The sequence below is a fragment of the Camelus ferus genome, chromosome 35, assembly GCF_009834535.1.
Source record: "Camelus ferus isolate YT-003-E chromosome 35, BCGSAC_Cfer_1.0, whole genome shotgun sequence".
Lineage (NCBI taxonomy): Eukaryota > Metazoa > Chordata > Mammalia > Artiodactyla > Camelidae > Camelus > Camelus ferus.
The window spans coordinates 19,006,668-19,027,185 of record NC_045730.1 but is presented as its reverse complement, the minus strand read 5'-3'; the positions used below and the strand labels follow the sequence as shown (position 1 = coordinate 19,027,185).

The 20,518-nt window shown below is 44.0% G+C and overlaps 1 protein-coding gene, 1 long non-coding RNA gene and 1 pseudogene across 6 annotated transcripts in view; 1 reads left to right on the top strand and 2 right to left on the bottom strand.

Moving 5' to 3' along the window:
- ZEB1 (zinc finger E-box binding homeobox 1) overlaps positions 1-2,474 on the bottom strand; it is a 170,081-nt gene extending 167,607 nt beyond the window's left edge. For 4 of the 5 annotated variants that reach the window (XM_032473686.1, XM_032473688.1, XM_032473690.1 and 1 more), the window contains exon 1: positions 2,346-2,474. In XM_032473686.1, coding sequence (XP_032329577.1) covers positions 2,346-2,403 — 58 coding nt within the window. In that variant the 5' untranslated portion in view covers positions 2,404-2,474. Of the gene's footprint in view, positions 1-270; positions 624-2,345 lie in introns of those variants that run through there. The other variant, XM_032473689.1, reaches the window with a different exon arrangement.
- LOC116661491 overlaps positions 1,482-20,518 on the top strand; it is a 63,123-nt gene continuing 44,086 nt past the window's right edge. The window contains exons 1-3 of the long non-coding RNA XR_004317367.1: positions 1,482-2,126; positions 2,555-3,458; positions 4,439-4,499. This is a non-coding gene — a long non-coding RNA (uncharacterized LOC116661491). The remainder of the gene's footprint in view (positions 2,127-2,554; positions 3,459-4,438; positions 4,500-20,518) is intronic.
- Positions 17,993-18,831, bottom strand: LOC102519052 (annotated as a pseudogene).

Below are 20,518 nucleotides of genomic sequence, written 5' to 3'. Positions count from 1 at the left end.
TTTCAAGTACCTTTCAGGATGGCTTTTCCCCTCGTAAGTCATCTGTTGATATGCCTTATGAGTGTAATATTCATATCACAGGATCTTTAGGAGAAAAAAAATCCATTCTTTCCTGCTCAGGTAAACATGTTTACAGCAGCTGCACAGACGCTGGGTGGTTCAGACTCACATGTCACACACATGTCGTCAGCAATAAGAAAAGCCCCTTTCTCTGGCGATGAACATTTTAAATAAGGTGAAACGCGAACAGCCCTTTCCAAACCAACTTACCTTTCATAAAGCCACATCAGCAACAGCAGCAACAGCTCAATATAGCACACACACTATTTGACGCTAAAACAGGAAATTAAAATTGCAATAGCCTATGCTCCGCTCCTGACTGTAAGAAGTCATCGCTCCACAATGAGTGCGCCAAATATTAGTTATCAATCATAACTAAGAGACGTCTTCGAAATGCAAATGTGCATCTGGAGAACTAAAACCGTTCACGAGAACAGTGATTTCAATGTCGGCCCAAATAGATTAAAAATATGTTTACGACTGCAAGGAAACATCTTGAAACAGCTTAAAACCTTCGTATCTGCTCCTAGACAGGAAATCCCACACAAAATCTAAAATTGCCAGGAAAGGTTACAAAACCTCGCGTTTCGCATCCCGGAGGGGAGGGAGAGGGGGAGCCTGGGCGTGGGGGTGGGGCGCGCGGGGGGCGGGGGAGCGCCCGAGAGTTTTGCCTTAAACCCGCATTTCCTCATTTTCTGGCGGCTACGGCGATCCCACCGCAGGCGCATTTATTTCCCGACTCTCAAAAACTCGTTTTAAAAATAACGCAGGCACCCGAACGAGCCCCTCGGCCCGCAACGCCCGTGCAATTCCTTATATAGACGCGGCCGCGGCCGGCGGCAGGCCCGCTGCCGCCCATTATTCCACAAACAGGTACCGCGCGGCGGGGCGGGGGCGCGCGGCTCTCGCCCCTCTCGCCACAGCAACTGTCCAGACAATACCCACCAGCGGACATTTCGCCGCGCGCGAGCGGCCACAGCATCGCCCCGAGACAAGCACCAATGCAATCAACTTACAGCGTCCCTCCCTACTGGAAAAGGCGACTGTGCCACGGCCGCCACATGTCCGGGCTCTCCTATTATTGTGATGATTATTTCACTCCCAGCCAGGCAGAGGGGTGTGCGTCCCCGGCTCTCCAGCACTGATCAATAAACACTGCGGCTGCAGCCGGGGCAGCGGCGCCCAGCGTCCGTCGGTCCGTCCGCCCCCTCCCCCACCCTCCTTCCACCCGAGACCCGGAGCGCCGTCCAAGCCCCATTATCCGGCTCTGCGCTCAGCGCGCCCGGCCCAGGTAACAACTTCACCCGAGCCGACCGGGAGCGAGGGAGGCGCACGCACAGCACCCCGTCCCGGCTCCGAGAGTCCTCCAACCGGGCGGGGACCTGTCTGTGGTGCTTCCCCGTCCCTGAGGCCAGGTAACAACTCCGCCAACCCACTGCACCCCGCGCCTCCCGCGGCGGCAGGTCGGCGCCCGCCCCGCCCGCGCCCCGCCGGCTCCCCGCGGGACGCCGACCCCGCTCGGGGCGCGGGGAGAGGGGCGCTTAGGGACCCGCGCCTCCTCGCCGCCGAAGCCCGTCCCGCGTCGAGCGCGCCTCCCCAGCCCGTCCCAACTTTACAGCCGCCGGCCCAGCCCGGTCCGCCTGCCGCGCGCTCCGCGCCGCCCGCGCACACGCGCGCACGGACGACACGCAGCCCGCGGCGGCCGCCGCCGCCCGCCGCGCGCCCGCAGCCCGGCCCGCCCGGCCGGCCGCGGGGCCCGAGCGACGGCCGCGGCGCGCGGAAGCCACTCTGCACGGGCAGCGCCGGGCACAAGTTAGTTCCTCGGCCCCCGCGGCCTGGCGCCGAGGGGACAAAACGCCCAGGGCGCCGAGGAGGAGGGGAGGGGGCGCCGAGGGGCGCAAGAGTGGGGAAAAGTGCGAAAAGAAGCAACAGCCGCTCCCCCCGCGCCCCGAAAAGTGGCCGCCGCGTCCCGGCCGCCCGCCCTGCGCCCGGGATGCGGCGGCGGCGGCGGCTAACGGTCCAGCGAGGCGGCAGGGGCGGCAGGAGCCGCCAGGCGGAGAGCCCAGGTAAGAGACATAACGGTTCAGGGAGAGCGAGCGGCCGCGGCGCGGCTCCGCCGGCGGCGGCCGCGGAGGGGGGCAGAGCACTACTTTCTACTTTCCCACTCCACTTGGCCCGTCCCCGCCCGGCCGCCCCCGGCCCGGCTCGCCCCCCTCGCCCCGGGGGCGCCCCGGCTGCCCGGATCCCCCTGACTCCGCCGCTCCCCGGTCCGCTCCACCACTCACCGTTATTGCGCCGCGGGTTCGCCTGCTTTCTGCGCTTACACCTGGGGCCATCCGCCATGATCCTCTCGCTTGTGTCTAAATGCTCGAGTCACCTCCTCCCCCTCCCTCCCCCTTCCCCCCCCACCCCTCCGCCTCCACCCCTCCCCCCGCCCCACCGCACCTGGTTTACGACACTCGCGGCTTTACGACATCACCTTCCTTACACCTAGAGCCGCTCGCGCTCGCTCTACGGCCGGAACCTTGTTGCTAGGGAGAGGACGGTTTGCGGCAGTTGGACGAGCAGCTGAGTTTGAATTGAGGGACGAGGGAAAAGTTTTCCCCAGGTGTCGGGGGCAGGGGGGCGGGGGGGGGGGCGCTGGGGAACGGTGCGGACGGGGTCCGAAGGGCGCCAGGCCGCCGGAGTGAGAAAGGTAAAGTGGGAGGCTCTGACGTGGCCACACCCGCCGCGGCCACCAGGGGCACGTCCGGGTCTGGCTCACTCGCCCCAGGATCCCGTGCCCTCGGCTCTGCCCGCGGAGTGGCCGGGCGACCTGTCCCCCCCGTCTTCCTCAAGCGCCCCCAGCACCGCCCGAGGACGGCCCGGGGCCAGGGGAGGCAGGCTCGGGGGTGGCGAGGGGCTGGCGTGGGACCCGCGGCGTCCCGGGAGGGGCTAGCGGACCCCCGCATTTCTGACCCCCCTCCCTTCATCGGACGCCCAGTTCCCCCCGAGCGAACCGGGTGGGAAGTGACTTCAGTCAGATAGACGTTCAGCTGGGCTGAAAGAGGGGCGAGAAGTTCCGCTTGCAGCCACCTCGGCGGCGAAGCGGAATGAGTAATACCCACGCTGGCCTGTCTCACTTCCTCCTCCGCGCCGGGCGCTCACCTGCCGTCACCTCGGCCTCCCTCGCCGGCCGCCCCCCCGAGAGGAGAGACCGCGAGATCCGGGCGCAGGAGGCAGGGTGGGGGGTCCCAGCGGGCCGCGCTGCGCTGCGGAGGGGGCAGCCACCGTGTCCAGCACCACATAGGACCAGGACCAGACACGAGGGCGGGCAGATGCTGTCTTGGAGACTGATAATTGCGATCTTACCTTGAGTCCCTGACTTTGTGGACCTTTGGGGATTCCTGAAAGACCACGTAGGTACTTGACAAGAAAGTCCAATCCTTAGTATTCAGTAGGACTTAGCCTTCCCCTCCTCCCCGCCTTCAAATGAGGAAATGTCTTTGGGACCAACTTTATGGAATAAATGGGTTCATTTATACAGTTATAAATGAACAATTAAGAGTTGATAGAGAAATGAAGATAACGGAAGCGTGACATACAAAGTATTAGATATAAGCTAATACAAAAAAAAAAAAAAAAAGAAATAAGCTAGTAAGTCACCCTGCTCGGCGCTGTCACATAATAGGTGCTGAGTAACTTTATGCCTGTGTTCTTGGTCATACCTATGGCGGGATTTTTATTATGTTAATCTTTTAAACACTCTCCAGACTTGGAGAAGATTCATTAATAATCTCTTCAAACCTTTCAGCTGAAATACATTTACAGCTGAAGTCGGGTAATTTAAAATTAGAAAGTTTAATCCTGAATATAGATGAAAATTTTCTCTCCCACGTTTGCTCCGGCATTTGGAGAAGTGAATGCATTATTTATTGGTGCATGAAATGTGACTGTAAATATCCTTTGCCATATATCATGTCTGTGTGCCTACTCTAGTCCTCAACGCCAAAACGAGAATCCTTATTCTTAATGATTAAGTACAGGCAGGCCTGGCTTTGCTCAGTACCATGCTAATTGAACCTGTGCTTGTAAGAACCACAACCACGTCCCATGCTTTGCTTGGTTCAAGTGGTAATTTTCCCTTTCCTCTTAAGAGCTATCTAATGTTCTTCAATTTCTTCCTGAATCAGCTTGAAGACTTTCTCCTTTGCCATCATCTCCTCACCCCACCCCAGCTTGACACACACAGCTTTTTCACAGCTACCCTAATTTCCAATGAGAAAGGGAGAAAAAATGCTTTCTAACCCTAGCACACATTTCAGTTACTCTTAAACTTAGGAAGTCTCACACGTGCCAACTTTCTTTCTGAGGTGCCTGCCCTGTATCTCCCCACCAGGCTTTCTTCAGTGTTCATCCTCACCTGGAAATCAAAGAGACAAAGTGAAGAGACAAACCAGGTAGAAGCTGCCTTCTCCTTACTCTAACGGTTACCAGTTTAGTTTGTTAGGAGCACGCTGTTCAGCTTCTTGTGGACAGAGACTAATTTTTTGCTTTTCATTTCTGTGCCCTCAGCACCTAGCTGAGGGAGTACCTAGTCACACAGTAGGTCCTCAGAAAATAAATGTTCCTTTTAAAAGTTAGTATTGTCGACCTTTCCTGAGTCTGCTCTTGGCTATAAAGTAATGGTTGTTTATCTGCCTGTATCACATTAGTCCTTAGGGGCAGGTGAAATCATGGATGTGAATGCCATTGACTGTCATTTATCTCCTGCCTTCTTTTGAGACTACTTGCTTTTGATTTTGATTCTCCCTAATCACTTTCTCCAAATGATAAACTCTGCTCATTTCTATTTTTTACATATGCACAGGAAATACCGATATTCCAAATCTTCTAATACAAAATTGAAATTTTGTAGAATCTTGTAGTAATTATATATATAATAAATTTGATATATGATTAACACATTATTTGCTATAATGGTCCTGAAATTATTGAAATCTAGATTGGAAAGAAAGCAGATGAGAGTAAATCTCAGAATAGATTGCTGTTTTAAGCCTGATGCATATGTGATGGTTGCTTCTGATCTCTTAAGTATAGCCAAAGAGTTGGGAAAGTCTTTTGAATAAATTTAGAGAAAGAACAAATTTATTAAGATTTAAATTGATTTAGTCAATTATACCTTAATAAAAAAAATTTAGGTTTATTTAAATCAAACATGGTGGGGATACTAATTAGAGGTTAGCATGTCTCCTGTATTGTTGGTTTTTAGTAACTGTAGTGTCATTATGCAATATGTATTCAATGTATACTCATAATTTTAATGTCACTCAAATGTTAACATTGCTTCTAGAGAGCACTGGCATTGCATATGCTGAAGGAGAGGTATTCTGCTAAAAATGAGTTACTGTAATCTTTTCTAAATTTACAGGGAAAATGTAAATGGATAGAATATTTTCAATATTGAGTTTTTTCCTATAAATTTTTCATAAACCCTTTGCACCTGCTATTGGCTTGCCATATAAGATTCATGTATAAGTTAGGGTAAACATAAAATTATTTCAAGTTTAAAGTGTACTTATTTTCCAATATTCCACATGGAACGCGTGATTCCCACATACCTCACTTCCTGAACACATTTCGTTTGAGAGGTGTAACATGATTCTCTAACCTTTGTCAAAATAGGAAATAGGTTATTTTCATGGAAAAAAGAATAGATTTAGTACATGAAATAAGTTGATTGCATTAACTTGTGATGGCTTTAGCCTTGATGGAAAAAGAATGAATTTGAGTCATGTCCATCAAAGTCCCCTAGAGTTGCTTCTCAGTCCTTGGCCCAGCAGTGACTCTGGGCGTGTGGTTCACAGTAAGACAAGGGGGCAGTGGTCCCTCACTGCCCCGGTTCCACCACAGTCTGTGGCACCAGGTCAGTAGGGAAATATGGCCACCAGGTGATGCAGAACCATCAGTTGTCTTGAGGGCCTGCACCAACCTTTCCAGTAAGGCGTCCCAGCGGGTAGTAATAGGGACAGATGTTTTCCCCAGACCTCCATGTGATTTCATTATATGTTGCACCCCAAAACAGTTTTCCCCTCTCTGGGGAATAAGGCTCCTATTTTTAATATAAGTCTATGAAATGTTAATCCATGGAGCTTCTTATTTGGGGGACAATTTTGTAGGAACTTCTCTGACATAGAGAGATGTTAAGTATAAATAAATGGAGAGAGAAATGTATGAATGCTGTTAATGAACATCCAAAAAGTAAAGCTAATCTTTTCTGCAAAATCACAATAATTAAAATGATTGCTGTAAGCCAGAAAGAGAAAGAAAAATACCATTCACTATCATTCATTTGTGGAATCTATAAAAAAAAAAAAAGACAAATGAACTTATCTACAAAACAGACTCACAGACATATAACAGTAACTTACGGTTACCAGGGGCAAAGGGGTTGAGAAGGGGTAAATTGGAAGTTTGAGATTTGCAGATACTAAGTACTATATAAAAAATAGATGAACAAGTTTCTTCTGTACAGCACAGGGAACTATATTCAATATCTTGTGGTAACCTATAATGAAAAAGACTATGAAAAGGAATATGTGTATGTATATGTGTGACTGAAACATTACACTGTACACCGGTAATTGACACAACATTGTAAATTGACTATACTTCAATTTAAAAAAGGGGAAAAAAGCCAATTGCTTTCAAAGGCTACCTCTACAGAAGATAGATCACAGTTTCTGTTACTGATATCACTTAAGAACGCTGAGTAGCATTTTTTCTTATACTCGACCACTGTAGGTAGGTAATTTGTTCCAGAGAGAGGGAGCAGAGACATGCATACTTGGGATTTGGGTGAATTTTAAGAATTAAATTCTTAAAGTGATATGAGGGGCCTGATATCAGGTTTCTGTTGCTGTTTTTCCCTTTTGTCTCCTTGTATTTCTTTTCTCTGGCATCTTGGCTAATGTTCAGCAGCTGACTGGTTCTGCTACAGAGAATTGTGGTTTCTTCGTCCTACTGTCCTGGCCTGTGTTCCACGGACCTTCAGTTATAATCACTGCCACTGTTGGATTGTTTGCATCGTACATATTAAAAATATTTGCAGTCATGAGTTTTAAGTGACCCACCACTGTGTTTAACTCACGTAGAAAAGTTGGTGATGAGAAACTGTGTTCAAACGTATCCACGGCTCTGAGGTCCCTGGTCAGGCCTTTCTGGTTCCTTCATCTTATGCCTCAATTTCTTTGCTCACTCTCTTTGTCCTGCTTACAGAACAGAGCATGCACTGTGCCCTTCTCTACTGTTTTGTGCTTTAATCATCCTCTTCCTCTGTGTTTCTCTGTCCCAGGTCAAACAGATCTGTTTAGATTAAATCCCTTTCTCTTTTTGTACAAGGTTCTTTGAATCATCCCAGCCCTGTGAAATACTTGGCTTTTTCACATTATGCCAGTTATTCTCAGTCCCTCAAAGTCCATTCTCTGCCTTCCTGTGCTCTGGAAGGTGGTTTCCATGGACCACATCACCCAAGCTCCTTTGCCCTTTGGTTTCTATTTGGTTTCAGCCAGTTTGGAGGCATTGGCAGATCATCAGAGGAAGGAAAGAGACAGAGGTCAGGATATTAATTTCACCTTCCCCCACACTCCCTCCTGCTTGTCTGTGGCTTTTGGCAGAAGCTTCATTCCTCTACCTAAGGCCATGGCTCGAGTCAGACAGTCCTGTCCCACGGCCGCAGGTCTTGGCAAGTTCCCGAAACTGCTTCTTCCTTTTGTCCCTTCAGGCATGGAGATGGTCATGGGTTCCTCCCATTGTGAGCCCTTGAGGATGTTACCCCTTGTCAGTTCCCCTGAAGCCTACCTGCGTCACTCTAAATCCTCTCTTCATCAAACTCCCTCTGATTTACCCTTTGAGTGTGCTGTTTCCTGTCAGGTCCCTGAGTGATATATGTAGAGAAATAAAATGTATTTTTTAACCTTATTTCGTATCAAGAATTTTGTTTGCATTGATTACTATACTAAAGTTTGTATGTGATGTAAATGTCTTGTCATCACTGACAGGCTTGTTCTAATGTGTGTACGTGGCAAAATCTGGCAAATACTTAGAAATGTGCCAGTGTCTCTGACATCGTAATTATTCAGTTACTGTTTGCATAATGAAAGCTCCTGTCCTAATTGATGTAAGAGTAGGAGAGACTACTTTTATACACTTAAAACAATGGGAGTGGGGCGGGGAGATCACAGTATGACGGCACTTAGGTGGAGATGGCTGGTTGTTCCCAGTTTGTTTCTTCCCACTTTGTTAACGGATGTCTCCACTCATCACACGGCCACTTGAATGGCCCTCGCACGTACCTGTTTGCCACTGTGCTGCCCAGGTCTGGCGTGTGAGATGCAGCTGTAGTGATGTGCTGGCTGATGGCGTCCCTTGAGAGGAAGCCGTTCACCATTCCTCTTCTTCCTGCTGGTTGGACTCAGACCTGCTGGCCAGAGCTCCTTAAGGTTAAGGAAGGCAGAGCAGCAAGGTAGAAAGAGCCCGAGTCCTGTGGAAACCGTAACCAGCCCTCGACTTCCCACCTCCAGAGCTCTCTTACACGGAAGTAAACTTGTACCTTCTTTAAAGGTACCTTCTTTTAAACTGCCGTTATCTTAGGGTTTCGGTCATATGCAGCCAAAGTTAATCCTGTTTGACGTAGGTATGCGTTTTAGTTTCCTATTGCTGCTGTACAAAATTACCACAAACTTGGTGGCTTACAATAACAGAAGTATATTATCTTACAGTTCTGGAAGTCCGAAGTCCAAAAATGGGTCTCCCTGGGCTAAAATCAAGGTTCGGCAGGAAGGGGTTTCTGCAGAAGGCTGTAGGGGAGAATCCATTTCCCAGCCTTTCCCAGCTCCTGAGGCCACCCACACTCCCTGACTCACGGGCCTCTTCCTCCGTCTTCAAAGGCAGCAGCATCGGGCAGAGTCCGTCTCAAGCTGCCAGCTCACCAGTTCTATTTCTGCCTCCCTCTTCCACTTCTGGGGGCCTTTGTGATTAAATTAGGGCCACCTGGATCATTCGAGGCATCTTTCCATTTCAAGATCAGCTGCTCAGTAAGCTTAATTCCATCTGCAGCCTTAATTCCCCTTTGCCCTCTAACCAAGAGTGTTCACACAGTCTGCCCAGGGGCGTTGGGGCGTAGGCACCTTTGGGGACCACAATTCTGCGTACCAAAGTGCACGCTTTAAGTTTCACAATTGAGATATAGGTTTTATTGATTAATTTGTTCATTTTTAATTGATAAGCAACTTTAAAGCAGTATGCTAAGTGGTCATTACTTTTTATGTAACTTTAAACATTCTGCCACATAGAAGTTTTAATAATAATTCATTGGTTCATTTATTCAACTAATATTCTTGAGCCCATTCTAATGAGACAGGCACTGCATGGGGTTGTAAAAGCCTAATACGGTCCTTGACCTCAGGAAGCTCACAGGTTTGTGGAAGAAACAAACCGACAAAGACGCCGTTACACAAATGTCCAGGGCATACAGTATATACATAGGAGAGACGTCTGAAGTAACTTGGAGCCAAGGGAGCCTTTCCTGAAGAAGTGATGGAATTTGTCAGAAGGAGAATGAGGGCAGAGTGTTAAAAGCAGAAGTCACACCATAGGCGGAATCTCCTTATGGAAGATTTGGGGCAGGGGTGAAGGGTGGGGAGGTGGCAAATCCAATAGAACGAACGCATCAAATAAAAGAAATACATGTTCCAGGTGAGGCTGCAGAGGTGAGCAAGCAGGAGGCAGATCCTTAGATGAGCATGCTAAGGGTTTGGGACCTTACACTAAGCAACTGTAAGCTGTGAAAGTTTTTAAAGAATCAAGAGTGTCCACGTTGTATAAGATGTTAGTGTTCCAGGCGCAGGGTGGTGAGCAGAACAGCAAGTGCCAAGAGGACATTAAAAAGCTTTTTTCCTCTCGAATAATCGTTTATGAAGGAATAACTCAGCAAGTAAAAGCAATACAGATGTGAGACAGGACAATCCAGGTGAAGCACAGGTGAAAAATAACATTTCCAGTTGGTATTAACAAGTAGTGCGATGCTCTTGTTAAAACGTAAGCAGCATAAAATATGATTAATATTTCCAGTGTCTACAATATTAATAAAACCATCTCAGGTTATACACTCTGGTAATGGCAGGCCCCTAGAATTATATACTAAATGAATGAATATTTTAAAAAGGATCTGCAGTATATCCTTTAACACGGTGATCACCACATCACCCAAATCTGGGTGACAGTTGCATTTTCTCAGGTCACCGGATCCACAGTGGGTGATCAGCGTGTTAACATGTGCTATTTTTTCCACTGTTGTGTTTACTACAACCTAATGCACGAAAGCTACCATTCTCCCCAGTCAGATTCTGCTGTCTTCCAGTTTACCTTAACGTATTTCCAGGAAGGCAAGTTAGTTTTCTTTCCCCGGATTCACATAATCTCAGCGATTCTCCAGTTGCATCAGAATTCTTGGGAATTGCACAACTGGCCCTCCAGAGCTAGTAATTCCCTGCCATCCTTCCGAGCACTTTGTACCTACTACCATGGTAGCGTGTACCACCCTTACTATAGGTTTTGCATCTGTCCCTCGCCTAGTCTGAGTTTTCATTGTTGTATTTCTGATGCCAAAAGCAATGTCTATCTAATGGGAAGTACATCCAATTAATTATGGAAAAGAGCAAAAGTTCCTGCCATTTGTGAATCATCCTGGTACAGGGGTTTTGTGGTGAGCAAATGAGATTGTGTGTGAAGTGTTTTCCATGGTGCCCAGCACAAGTTAAGCAGTAGATGATGGGTAATACACCAAAAGCAGATTCTTAGGCAAAGATTGGAATCAGATATTAAGAGCATAACCCACTAGAATTCCTACACTGTGCCTTTCTGTTCAGGCTGAAAGATCATTTTTATCCTGGGAAATGTCACTTCGAGCATAGGTGGAATGATTCTAACTAAAAGGCAAAAAGAAGAGGTGATATTAGCATGTTTGACGTTCATTGGAATACTTGTCATACTGTTCACAAATGCTGTTGGCTCACGTTAGCTGTATCATCTAAGGAACTGTCTGTCCAAGAAGTGGACTTACTTCCCTAGGATAAGTGACACTATTGGAAATGCAGTTAGATGGCGTGTGGCACTTTTTTAAAACACAAGTTAAAGATTATGAAAGAATTATAAAAACCGTCTTCGTTCTGTTTCTTGGTTTGTGTGTAGCAGACACCAATTCAAGACAGTCCAAGGGAAAAAGATAGGAGTTTATAATAAGGATATAAGTCTGTGAGGTTTCTTTATTTTTTTGTTTTTTTCATAGAATCCGAGATAAGGGAGCAGCACATTTAGATCTGCAGGCAGTGCCTCTGTTTCCTACCACAGCATCTGTCTGTGAGTCTGTTTCATTTTCTTTTGGGACCTCCTGCTGTGCACGTGGGTGGTGCGGCCCCAGAGTGGTGCGGGAGGCACTGTAACTTTACACAGGGCTTAGTGTTAGCACAGGCATCCCTGCCCCCACCCCAGTACCAGCGCTGTTCAGTCTGTTTTCACGTGCACAGTTTACAGTTAGAATAATGCCTGGTTTTCACCGCATATGTATATAAAACTGCATATCATTTAATATTATGCTGTTTTCACTTAACATACCAAATACATTTTGCTCCATAAGCACATAACCTTTGAACTCGACTTTGTTTTTCACTTGACTGTAACATTCCTCAAATTGATACACCAATTCACTAAACCAGTTGTATATTACTGAACACCGAAGTTATTTCCAGTTTTGTTTTGTTTGTTTTGTGAAGAATGAACACTGTTGTGGTTTAGTTTCTGTTTGGTTGGCTTTTGATCATTTCCTAGGGAAATATCCTCAGAACTGGAATTATTCAGTCAATAGAATTATTTAGTCAATGAACGTGGTTGTAATGTTTTAAACGTATGGTCAGCATGCTTTTGAAAAGGATTATACCAATGTGTGGTACCACCAGAAGCATAGGAGTTTGTCTCATCATGGCTAAAAGTTTTTGAAAATTGGTAGCTTATTCACAGTGATTGGAAACATGTATCGCTCTACATTTTAGAATATGTACATAGGAAAACACTCAGATTTGCTAATAAAGAACATATATAAATATGTAGTAAATTCTGTACTGGATTAAACCAATAATCTTCCAGCTCTACATCTCAAGACCTATTCAAGCTCTTTCATGCCTAGTATTTAAAAACGTGTGTGTGTTTATTCATTGATTTATTTAAAATTCCCTTATTAGTGAAAGAACAGTTTGTATTTCATTTAGAGTCTAATTAAGCCTTGAAGTGGATTTTTAAATAAATGTCTGATAAAATAACAGTATTTAGAATCTTTGTGAGCTTCAAATTCTCACTTGCTCTTATGAAATAATCAGTTAATTCCAAGGATCCCTTTTTTATGCTAGCAAAGGTTAGCAATTTTGGAATTCTTGAGTAAGTATACTTGGCTATCAAATAAATAAATTGCAGAGTAAAATCCAAAGAAATTCCTAGGAACACTGTGCAATCATTTAAAAAGAATGAAGCAGCCAGTCTGAAAAACTCTCAAGGATAAAAAGTAAAATCAAAGATAAAATGGCAGGGTAAAGGATAGCGTGTACAATTAGCTGAAATTTATTTTATACACACACACAGTTACACACAGTCATCCACGTGCACAAGGGTAGATTGCTAACGTGTGTCCTTCCACAGATAATCAATGTTTGCCTCCAGAAGGGGTTCCTGGGGGCTAAAGTACAGGGGGGAGAGAGAGAGAGAGAGACTTTTCACTGGATATCTTCACACCTTTTGAATTTTGTATCATGAACACATTCATCTATTTAAAAACATGAATGATAGTATGAATTTTTAATAATGGAGCCGAAGCTCTGGGTAATCCTCCTGAAAACTGTTTTGAGCGTAAGGTTGTTCACTAAGGGGAGGTGCTTGTAAACTCAAAAGATGATGAAGGCTGTACACTGACTATACTTCAATAAAAGTATACATATTAAAAAAAGGTAATGAAAGCTGTAAGACAGGTACGGTGAGCCTTAGCCCCACTGTAGCAGAATTACAGGTCCCTGTTGTACTTTTGATTCACATCCAAAGCGTACAGCTCTGGCCATTTTCCCATTTTGCTGATTTTCTATAGAAAATTCTTGATCTCAGGTGGTTTTTCTTGCTCTCCTCTATCTTCCCCGGGCAAAGGGATTTTAGGGAATGGAAGAGCAGTTTTAATATTAGCAAAAGATGGATTAATGAGTGAATGAATAAATGAATGAGATCTGAGAGTCCTCATTCCACTCTTTACTGGGGGCATACCCTTGGGCAAATCGCCTGACTTATCTGAGCCTGAGTTCCTTCTCTGTAGAATTAAACTGAATTTCACTACATAAATGAAAATTCTTTTTATATTTAAAGGGTCTTGGTGGATATCCCATGAGATCATGTGTGGGGATGTTATTTTGAAAACTGTTAAGACATCAAGTTTTGAAGTTTTACTGTATAAGTCGGCTGTATAATATAAAAATTCTCCTTAAAGTCAAATGTTAATGAATTTTGAATAATCAGCGCCTTTGTGTTTTATGAGAACTTCTGTAATATTAACTCTCTTCAGTGACATAAATTGAGTTGATTATTTTTCATTTTTTCCCTTTCTCTTGCTTACCCTCTAATGGAGGTGCTTTTAAACAGTGAAAATATCAAAAACAAATAGACACAAAAGGCAGAGTGAAAAGAGGTCTGAACTAAAATGGCATATCAAATATTTGACTATTATGTTAAGTCCACCCTGATAAACTTTTGAAAAATATTTGCTTTTTGTTTCTGAAGGTTTTTGCGAAGGACTGGCTTCAGTTTTATGACCAGTGTAGTCTCTGAATTTATCTGCCAGAATTTTGGCCAGGATGTTCTATTAACTGTCAAACGCAATTGAATTTAGTCACACTTTCCCTTCTGGGTTAGTTTATAAATTTGTTCCTACAGATCATTTAAAATGCCCTCAAAAAACCAAATTATTATTTACCCCAGCTTTGATACTGTTTTACATTTTTGCTGTGTAAGTTTAGATAACTCTGTTGTTTTACTTTCAGTAGCAATATTTTAGTTACAGGTAAAGTCATTCCTAGTTAAAATAGTACATCATGAGGCACACACATTTGGAATCAACATTATTCAACACGTTTTGCTGTTAGTATAGCTAGCAATTTACATTATTTTAATGTTGCTAAGTAGTTGTGGAATTTAGTCACTTACGTACACTGAATTAATTACTATCATTAATATCTTTTCTCTTTAGTAACAACTGATTTCCTAATTTCACCCATTTGATATTGTGTTTTTGATTGGTAAAGTCACTGACAAATACATGTTACAGTTTCTTTACTAAACTATAATGATAGGAAAGATGTTTTGGCAGATATTTTCATTAGCTGACTGGTGACATTTTTAGTAAATGCCAAAAAGTAATATATGAATATAAAACATCGAATGTTCAGCATAAACTTTATAAATAGCAGGAATGGTTAGTAGAAGAAATTACTCAGATATTATCTGCAAACAGAAAGAGATTAAAAACATTGATGACATAAGAAAAATATAATTAGTCTCTTGAGATGATTGAATAAATTGATTAGTTCTTCCCAGTTTTATTGTATTTTCTGTGTCTGTAGAAGTCATAGTAAATCAAGAAAATGTATGGCCTGAATTCTTCTTTTCCTTATTACCTAATTATGCTTCTGTCCTCCCTTGCACTCACTTTCTCCAGACTTTAAGTATGTTGTGAACGTAAATCAAAACACTGCAGTCCAGGTCGGGAGGTTGCTTGGTTGCACACCCTGTTCCGTGTGCTCCCCTTCCATTGCTAGTCGAACTGACCAAAGGGTTATCAACTGGGCAGAAGTGCTTGATGCAAAGAATTTGACAACCCATCAGCTAGAAAACATCCCCTGAATAGTTCAGAATTGATTGAAGCTTTCCCCCCATAGATACAATTGTTGTGTAGTTCCATTCCTTTTTGCGTTTCTCCTTCGCACAGCCTTGGAAAACACAGATCAGCGATACAGCAGCAAAAGACATCATGGTACCAAATAGGGAACGGGGACTGGGAAAGATGCTTTGGACCTCTTAATTTCCAGGCCACTTGATAGCAGACACAGTTCATTACACAGGAAAATTGCTTGGTCCTGGGGAAAGAGGGTGCTGGAGGTGAGGGCAGATGAGCTCGTCCGCAGCCCACCCCACCTAGCCATTCAGTCATTTAGTTCTAACTGGAGAGTGACTGCCGTCATGTCCCAGATGAAGAATGAAAGCTTCTTTCCACAATAAAATGGCGAATCATGCCTCCCCTGTGAATAGAAAAAAGAAGTAAAAGGAAGGAGGGAAATACCTTGCGTGTGTTGATGGACACTTAGCGATTCAATAGAGAGTGTGCAGGGTGCAGAGCCTCGTAACCTCCTATCACTGTAGTCTTGTTGGAGCTTCATCACAGCACTAATAGATCCGTGTAGGCACAGATTCAGAGAGACTCCCGTCACATGGTTCCTAATAGTCTAGACTGGGACTCAAACCGAGGTCCTAACTATAAATCCCACGTTTAAATTCTGTTGTCCTTGATATCCAGGGCTTTGCCAGGATAAGATTCTAAAGCATACAGGAAGCGTTAGCATTCAGAAAAATGGTTATGAGCAGAAATAGTGACTGTTTTGTTGTATGTTCAGTATTTCTGTAAAGGTTCTCATAGTGTACACAATTTCAAATGACTTGTAGTTCTCTCTAAACACCTTCTTCCCTAGTTCTGAGAACATGAAACATTCTCTCCTTCTCCCATTCTTCAGGAGATGCTTTCTCCCCATCCCTCCCAAGCCACCCTGCATTCTTCATTGAGTTCCCTGGTCTCTGACCACCCACACCGAGTTTTTCATCATCTTTATTTCATAATCAATTGTTCCGTGTCTTGTCTTTCATGCTCCATTATAAACTCCTTTATGGTAGAGACCATGGCTAATAACTCCTGTTACAGTGATGACTGTGTCTCGGAAGTATATATATATATTTTTAAATATCTTCTCTGATAGAAAACTACCATCAATGGCTAGTTTAGGAAGAGAGTCTTGATAGGAGGAGAACACAGTCTCAGAGGACTGAACTTGAACATAACCCGAAAGAGAGCAAAAAAGCTGGAGAAGTGGCAGCCCTTTTCAAACGGGGGTTTAAATGTGAGATTAGCCATCATGTTGCACACCATTACGTAGACATCACCTGAGTTCTGAGAGCCAAGGAAGAAAAGATTGCTTTGGGGAGCAAACGACTTTAACATGACTAGGCAAAAACAAAAAAGGAAAGCAGCCGTCAGACGTTGAAGGATCTCCATCATTCAGAACAACTTAAATTCTGAATTAGAATTTAGTGTCCGGGGAATAGAAGGGAATCTAGATTTTCCATGAAACTGGGGACACGTGACAATATGTCTTTGGAATTACAGACACAGAAGAAGTCAGTAATATATCTTCTAGAGTGAATACCTCTAGAAATGGGGGAAACTAAGAGTTGGGAGAAAAATCTAACATTACAACGTTGCTAGCGTAACTCACAAACATAAGGCGAAGATTCCTGTGAAACGTAATCTGAAAGTTTTTATGTTAATGCAGTGTGTGGAGTCAAGAGTTCATAATGAACTCCTTTTGGACCAAAATAAATCCCCAACCAGATACAAAATTAATGTGTAGGACTCTCCGGGTGCTGTGCCTTCAATACGCACATTTTAAATTAGCCAATAGAGAAATTAAGAAACGACAGTAATAAAGAGGTGAGGGGCGGAAATTTTTTTTCAGATATCGCAAGATGTTTTAGTTGTTGTGGGAGGAAATTTAAACAGTGGGGCAAGATCTCAGAAGCATGCATCGCTCAAAACATCATGGCAGCCTGCTTTTTCAAACCAGGACTGTTGTAGTCCAAAAGGTCGCAGAGTAAGAGGAAATCGCAGAAGCCTATCAAAAACTGTTTTAAAGATAAAAGTCAAAACGGTTTAATGTAGTTGTGTCTCAGAACTGAGACTGCTTACAACAAAAATAAAGATCGTTTTACACAGATACATATACATGTAAGGTGTAGTGGTTGAGAGTCTGAAAGAGTAAAATGAGGTAAACAATATAGTCACTGGATATCTAAGAATAATGATAAAAAGATGAGGGTCTAGTCACACTGTCCGAGAAAAAAAAAATTTAGAATATAAATTTTAGAAAGAATATAAATACAGATACTAATAATTTTCCACAAAGAAATGTCAGCAGACAAAGTATACCTCCTAAAAGTCATCCGAGTCATTAGCAAGGATCTTAGAACAAAAGAAATGACAGTGAAACGGAAGGATTGCTTAAGGGGTTTCTGGGTGGAGCCAACCATTAGTTTCAGGCGTAAGAATGATTATTCTTTCAGTATGGAGAAAGGTCAGTGTGGTAAGGTCATTGTACAAAATATTGCTGGATTGTTTTTAGAAAACTGGGCAGAACTGTGTGCCAAGTAAGATAAAACAGATCAAATACTAAGCCAAAGATGTCAAAACAGGCCATTTAACCTTATAAACCTGCCCTGGAACCAAGCGAGAGTGCCTAATCTTTTTAAAGAGGGGCACTTAAGAAGAATTCATTTTTTTCATTCATTTGACAAATATTTATTGATCTGTTTCTGTGTGCCAGGCTCTGTTCTGAGTTCTTGAGATACATCAAAGAACCAGACAGGCAAAAATGCTCACCGAGCAGAACTTCCATTCTAGTGGAATGGGGCAAATAATAAACAATGGATACAATAAATAAGTGAATTATATAACATGTTATATAACATGTTAGAAGAGGATGAAATGCTATGGGAAAATAGAGTAGGGTAAGAACAGTTGGAGATACAGAGGGGTCGGGATTCCCTCTTTTTTTTTATGCAGAGGAAATAATATAATTCCTTTATTTGAAAAATGATACTGAACCTCAGAGATCAGTTAAATCTACTGCTGGAGTGGGGATTCTTTTTAAACTGTGTTGTTCCCTCTCTTCACACAGCTGTAGCTGTACACAGATGGAAAAACATTTGGTCAGAAAGCAGCAAATTAGTGTTCTTCAGGACAGAATTCAGCTCCCGCAACTCCTGCATCTCCATTCGTCTAGATTTGATTTCTTCTTTGCATTGACATGTTTGCAGACCCAGTTCATGCTGTCCTGAACGCCCTCTCCGTGAGAGCTGAGCAAGACTGGATCTGCCAGACTCGGTCGCGGATAGTGTGCAGATTCAGTCCTTCTGCAATTTCAGAGGCAGGGGCCGCCATGAGCAGATCCTGCTAACTAGCAAAGATGAGCACTGGCACACAACTTAGCTTTTCTTCCTCCAGTAATTCAGCTAGTTCCTGACCCGTCTCTTCAAATCTTCTTCTGTCTGCACTGTCAATTACATATATATCTGAATATCTGTTTTCAAAATAATTCCTCCAGTATGGTCTGATTTTCCTCTGTCCACCAATGTCCCATACATTCAGTTTAACACCTTGTGATTGTACACTTCTGATGTTAAAGCCCTGTGTAGGTGTGATGTGGCTGATGTCTTCAGATGCAAGCTACTTCAGAAGAGTGGTCTTGCCAGCATTATCCAAGCCCAGGAGAAGGAGTCTCACCTCCTGGTCTGGTGCACTTTTCAATTTGCGCAAAATTGAGAGTAAGCCCATCCTCCCGCCGAGTCCCGCCTCCTCCTCATCCACCTCCACCTCCTCTTGCTGCCTCCCCCGTTACCAGAGGATTCCCTCTTTTAAACTGCAGAATTCCAGTGCCCTGGCATCCCGTCCTCAGGAAGGTGCACGCTGCTATGTCCAGGAAGATGTCGGTGGAGGTGGGCAGGTAGGATGTGTTCAGCTCATGATTCTTTGATTCAGACTCCTCAGAAATTCTCCTTGGGTTCAAAGCAGGTCTCAGGGCAGAAAGTAGGTTGTGGAAGTCTCCTAAAAATCTATAGTCTGTTATGAATGCTGTAGTAAAATCTGTGATGGCTCCCATTAATTGAATCCCTAACACCTGTTCTCTTGGTTTACCTTACTTTTGTTTTTCATTTTGCTAAATATTATTTCACCAGTGTTTTCAAACAAAATGATTGAACATATGTGCAGTTTTTGTCCTAAAACATTTATAGTCTTCCCATCCGTGTTAATGCCTGTGTTTGTTTAGCACAGGAAACTATCATCAATATCTGATAGTAACTTACAGTGAGAAAGAATATGAAAGTGAATATATGTATGTTCCTATATGACTGACGTATTGTGCTGCACACCAGAAATTGACACAACACTGTCAGCTGACTGTACTTCAATAAAAATATGTCAAAAAAAAAAAGAATAGAAAACAAAGAGACGATGACTTTACCTTAGGTGAGTGTGTGCAGCTCATCTGTGTGCACAGGGCCCTGAAGAACTTCAAGGGATGTGCTGACCTGGGGAAAGGGACCCTTGGCTTCATGTACCTGTGCTGGGTTCTTCTAATTTCATGCAAGAATATCATGAGTGACACTGAAGTTCAAGACCATATTCTATATGCGGGGACTTCTGCCTCCTTTCCCAGCTCTTCAAAGTGCATTAGAATTAGTAAGCCAACGTATTTTTATTAAACCACAATAATAGTTCCAAGAGCTTTGGGCTCTTTATCGCTTGAAATCTCCCTTGATCCTCATAATAACATTATGATGTCAGGAGCATTCTTTGGAAACTGGAGCTCAGAGAGGTGGTTTTACCAAGATGGTTCACCCAGTGGGGGTGTGGGTGGAGGCCGCAGTGTGGGAAGCCCAGATGAGTACTAGGCTGATCCTAAGGAAACAAACGTAGAAGTTATTTACGATTAAGTGACTTGGCTTTGTCGTGAAACCTGGAGAGGTATTTGACAGAGTTTAGCAAGCCTAGGTATTGCGGTGACTAGGTAGGGGATGTCCTTTAATGACTAAGCACCTTTCCTCTTGGCCCAGGGTTGGTTCCTGTTTCTCTGCCCCAGCCAGCGGCTCCCTCCCCACAACGACCCCCCTCCCCTTTCACAGGGTGGGGGCGGGGTAGGAGCACAACTGTCATGATCTCTCATAAAGGAAGCAACCAAGTATGCACAGAACCTTCAGCCGGCTTTATTTTACGCTCGCTCAGGATATGAACTCTAGGGTGGCTTTTTTTTTAATGAAACAACATCTCTTGTACAGTAATTCTTAATAATTCATGATTTTTTTTACGATTAAAAAAATCTCAAACTCAGTATTGTAATAAAAACATTAATATTTCAAAGTCAACGTTTTACTGCTTTGTATGTAGTGTATGGATCAGGTCAAAGTATTAGAATTCAGATTTGTGAAACATTCTAGTCTCAATGCTCATGTCAGTACAGAGGTAGAAATTCTACACCTGGGGTCGTTTTAGTCTTTCACTGTATATTGTGTGTCT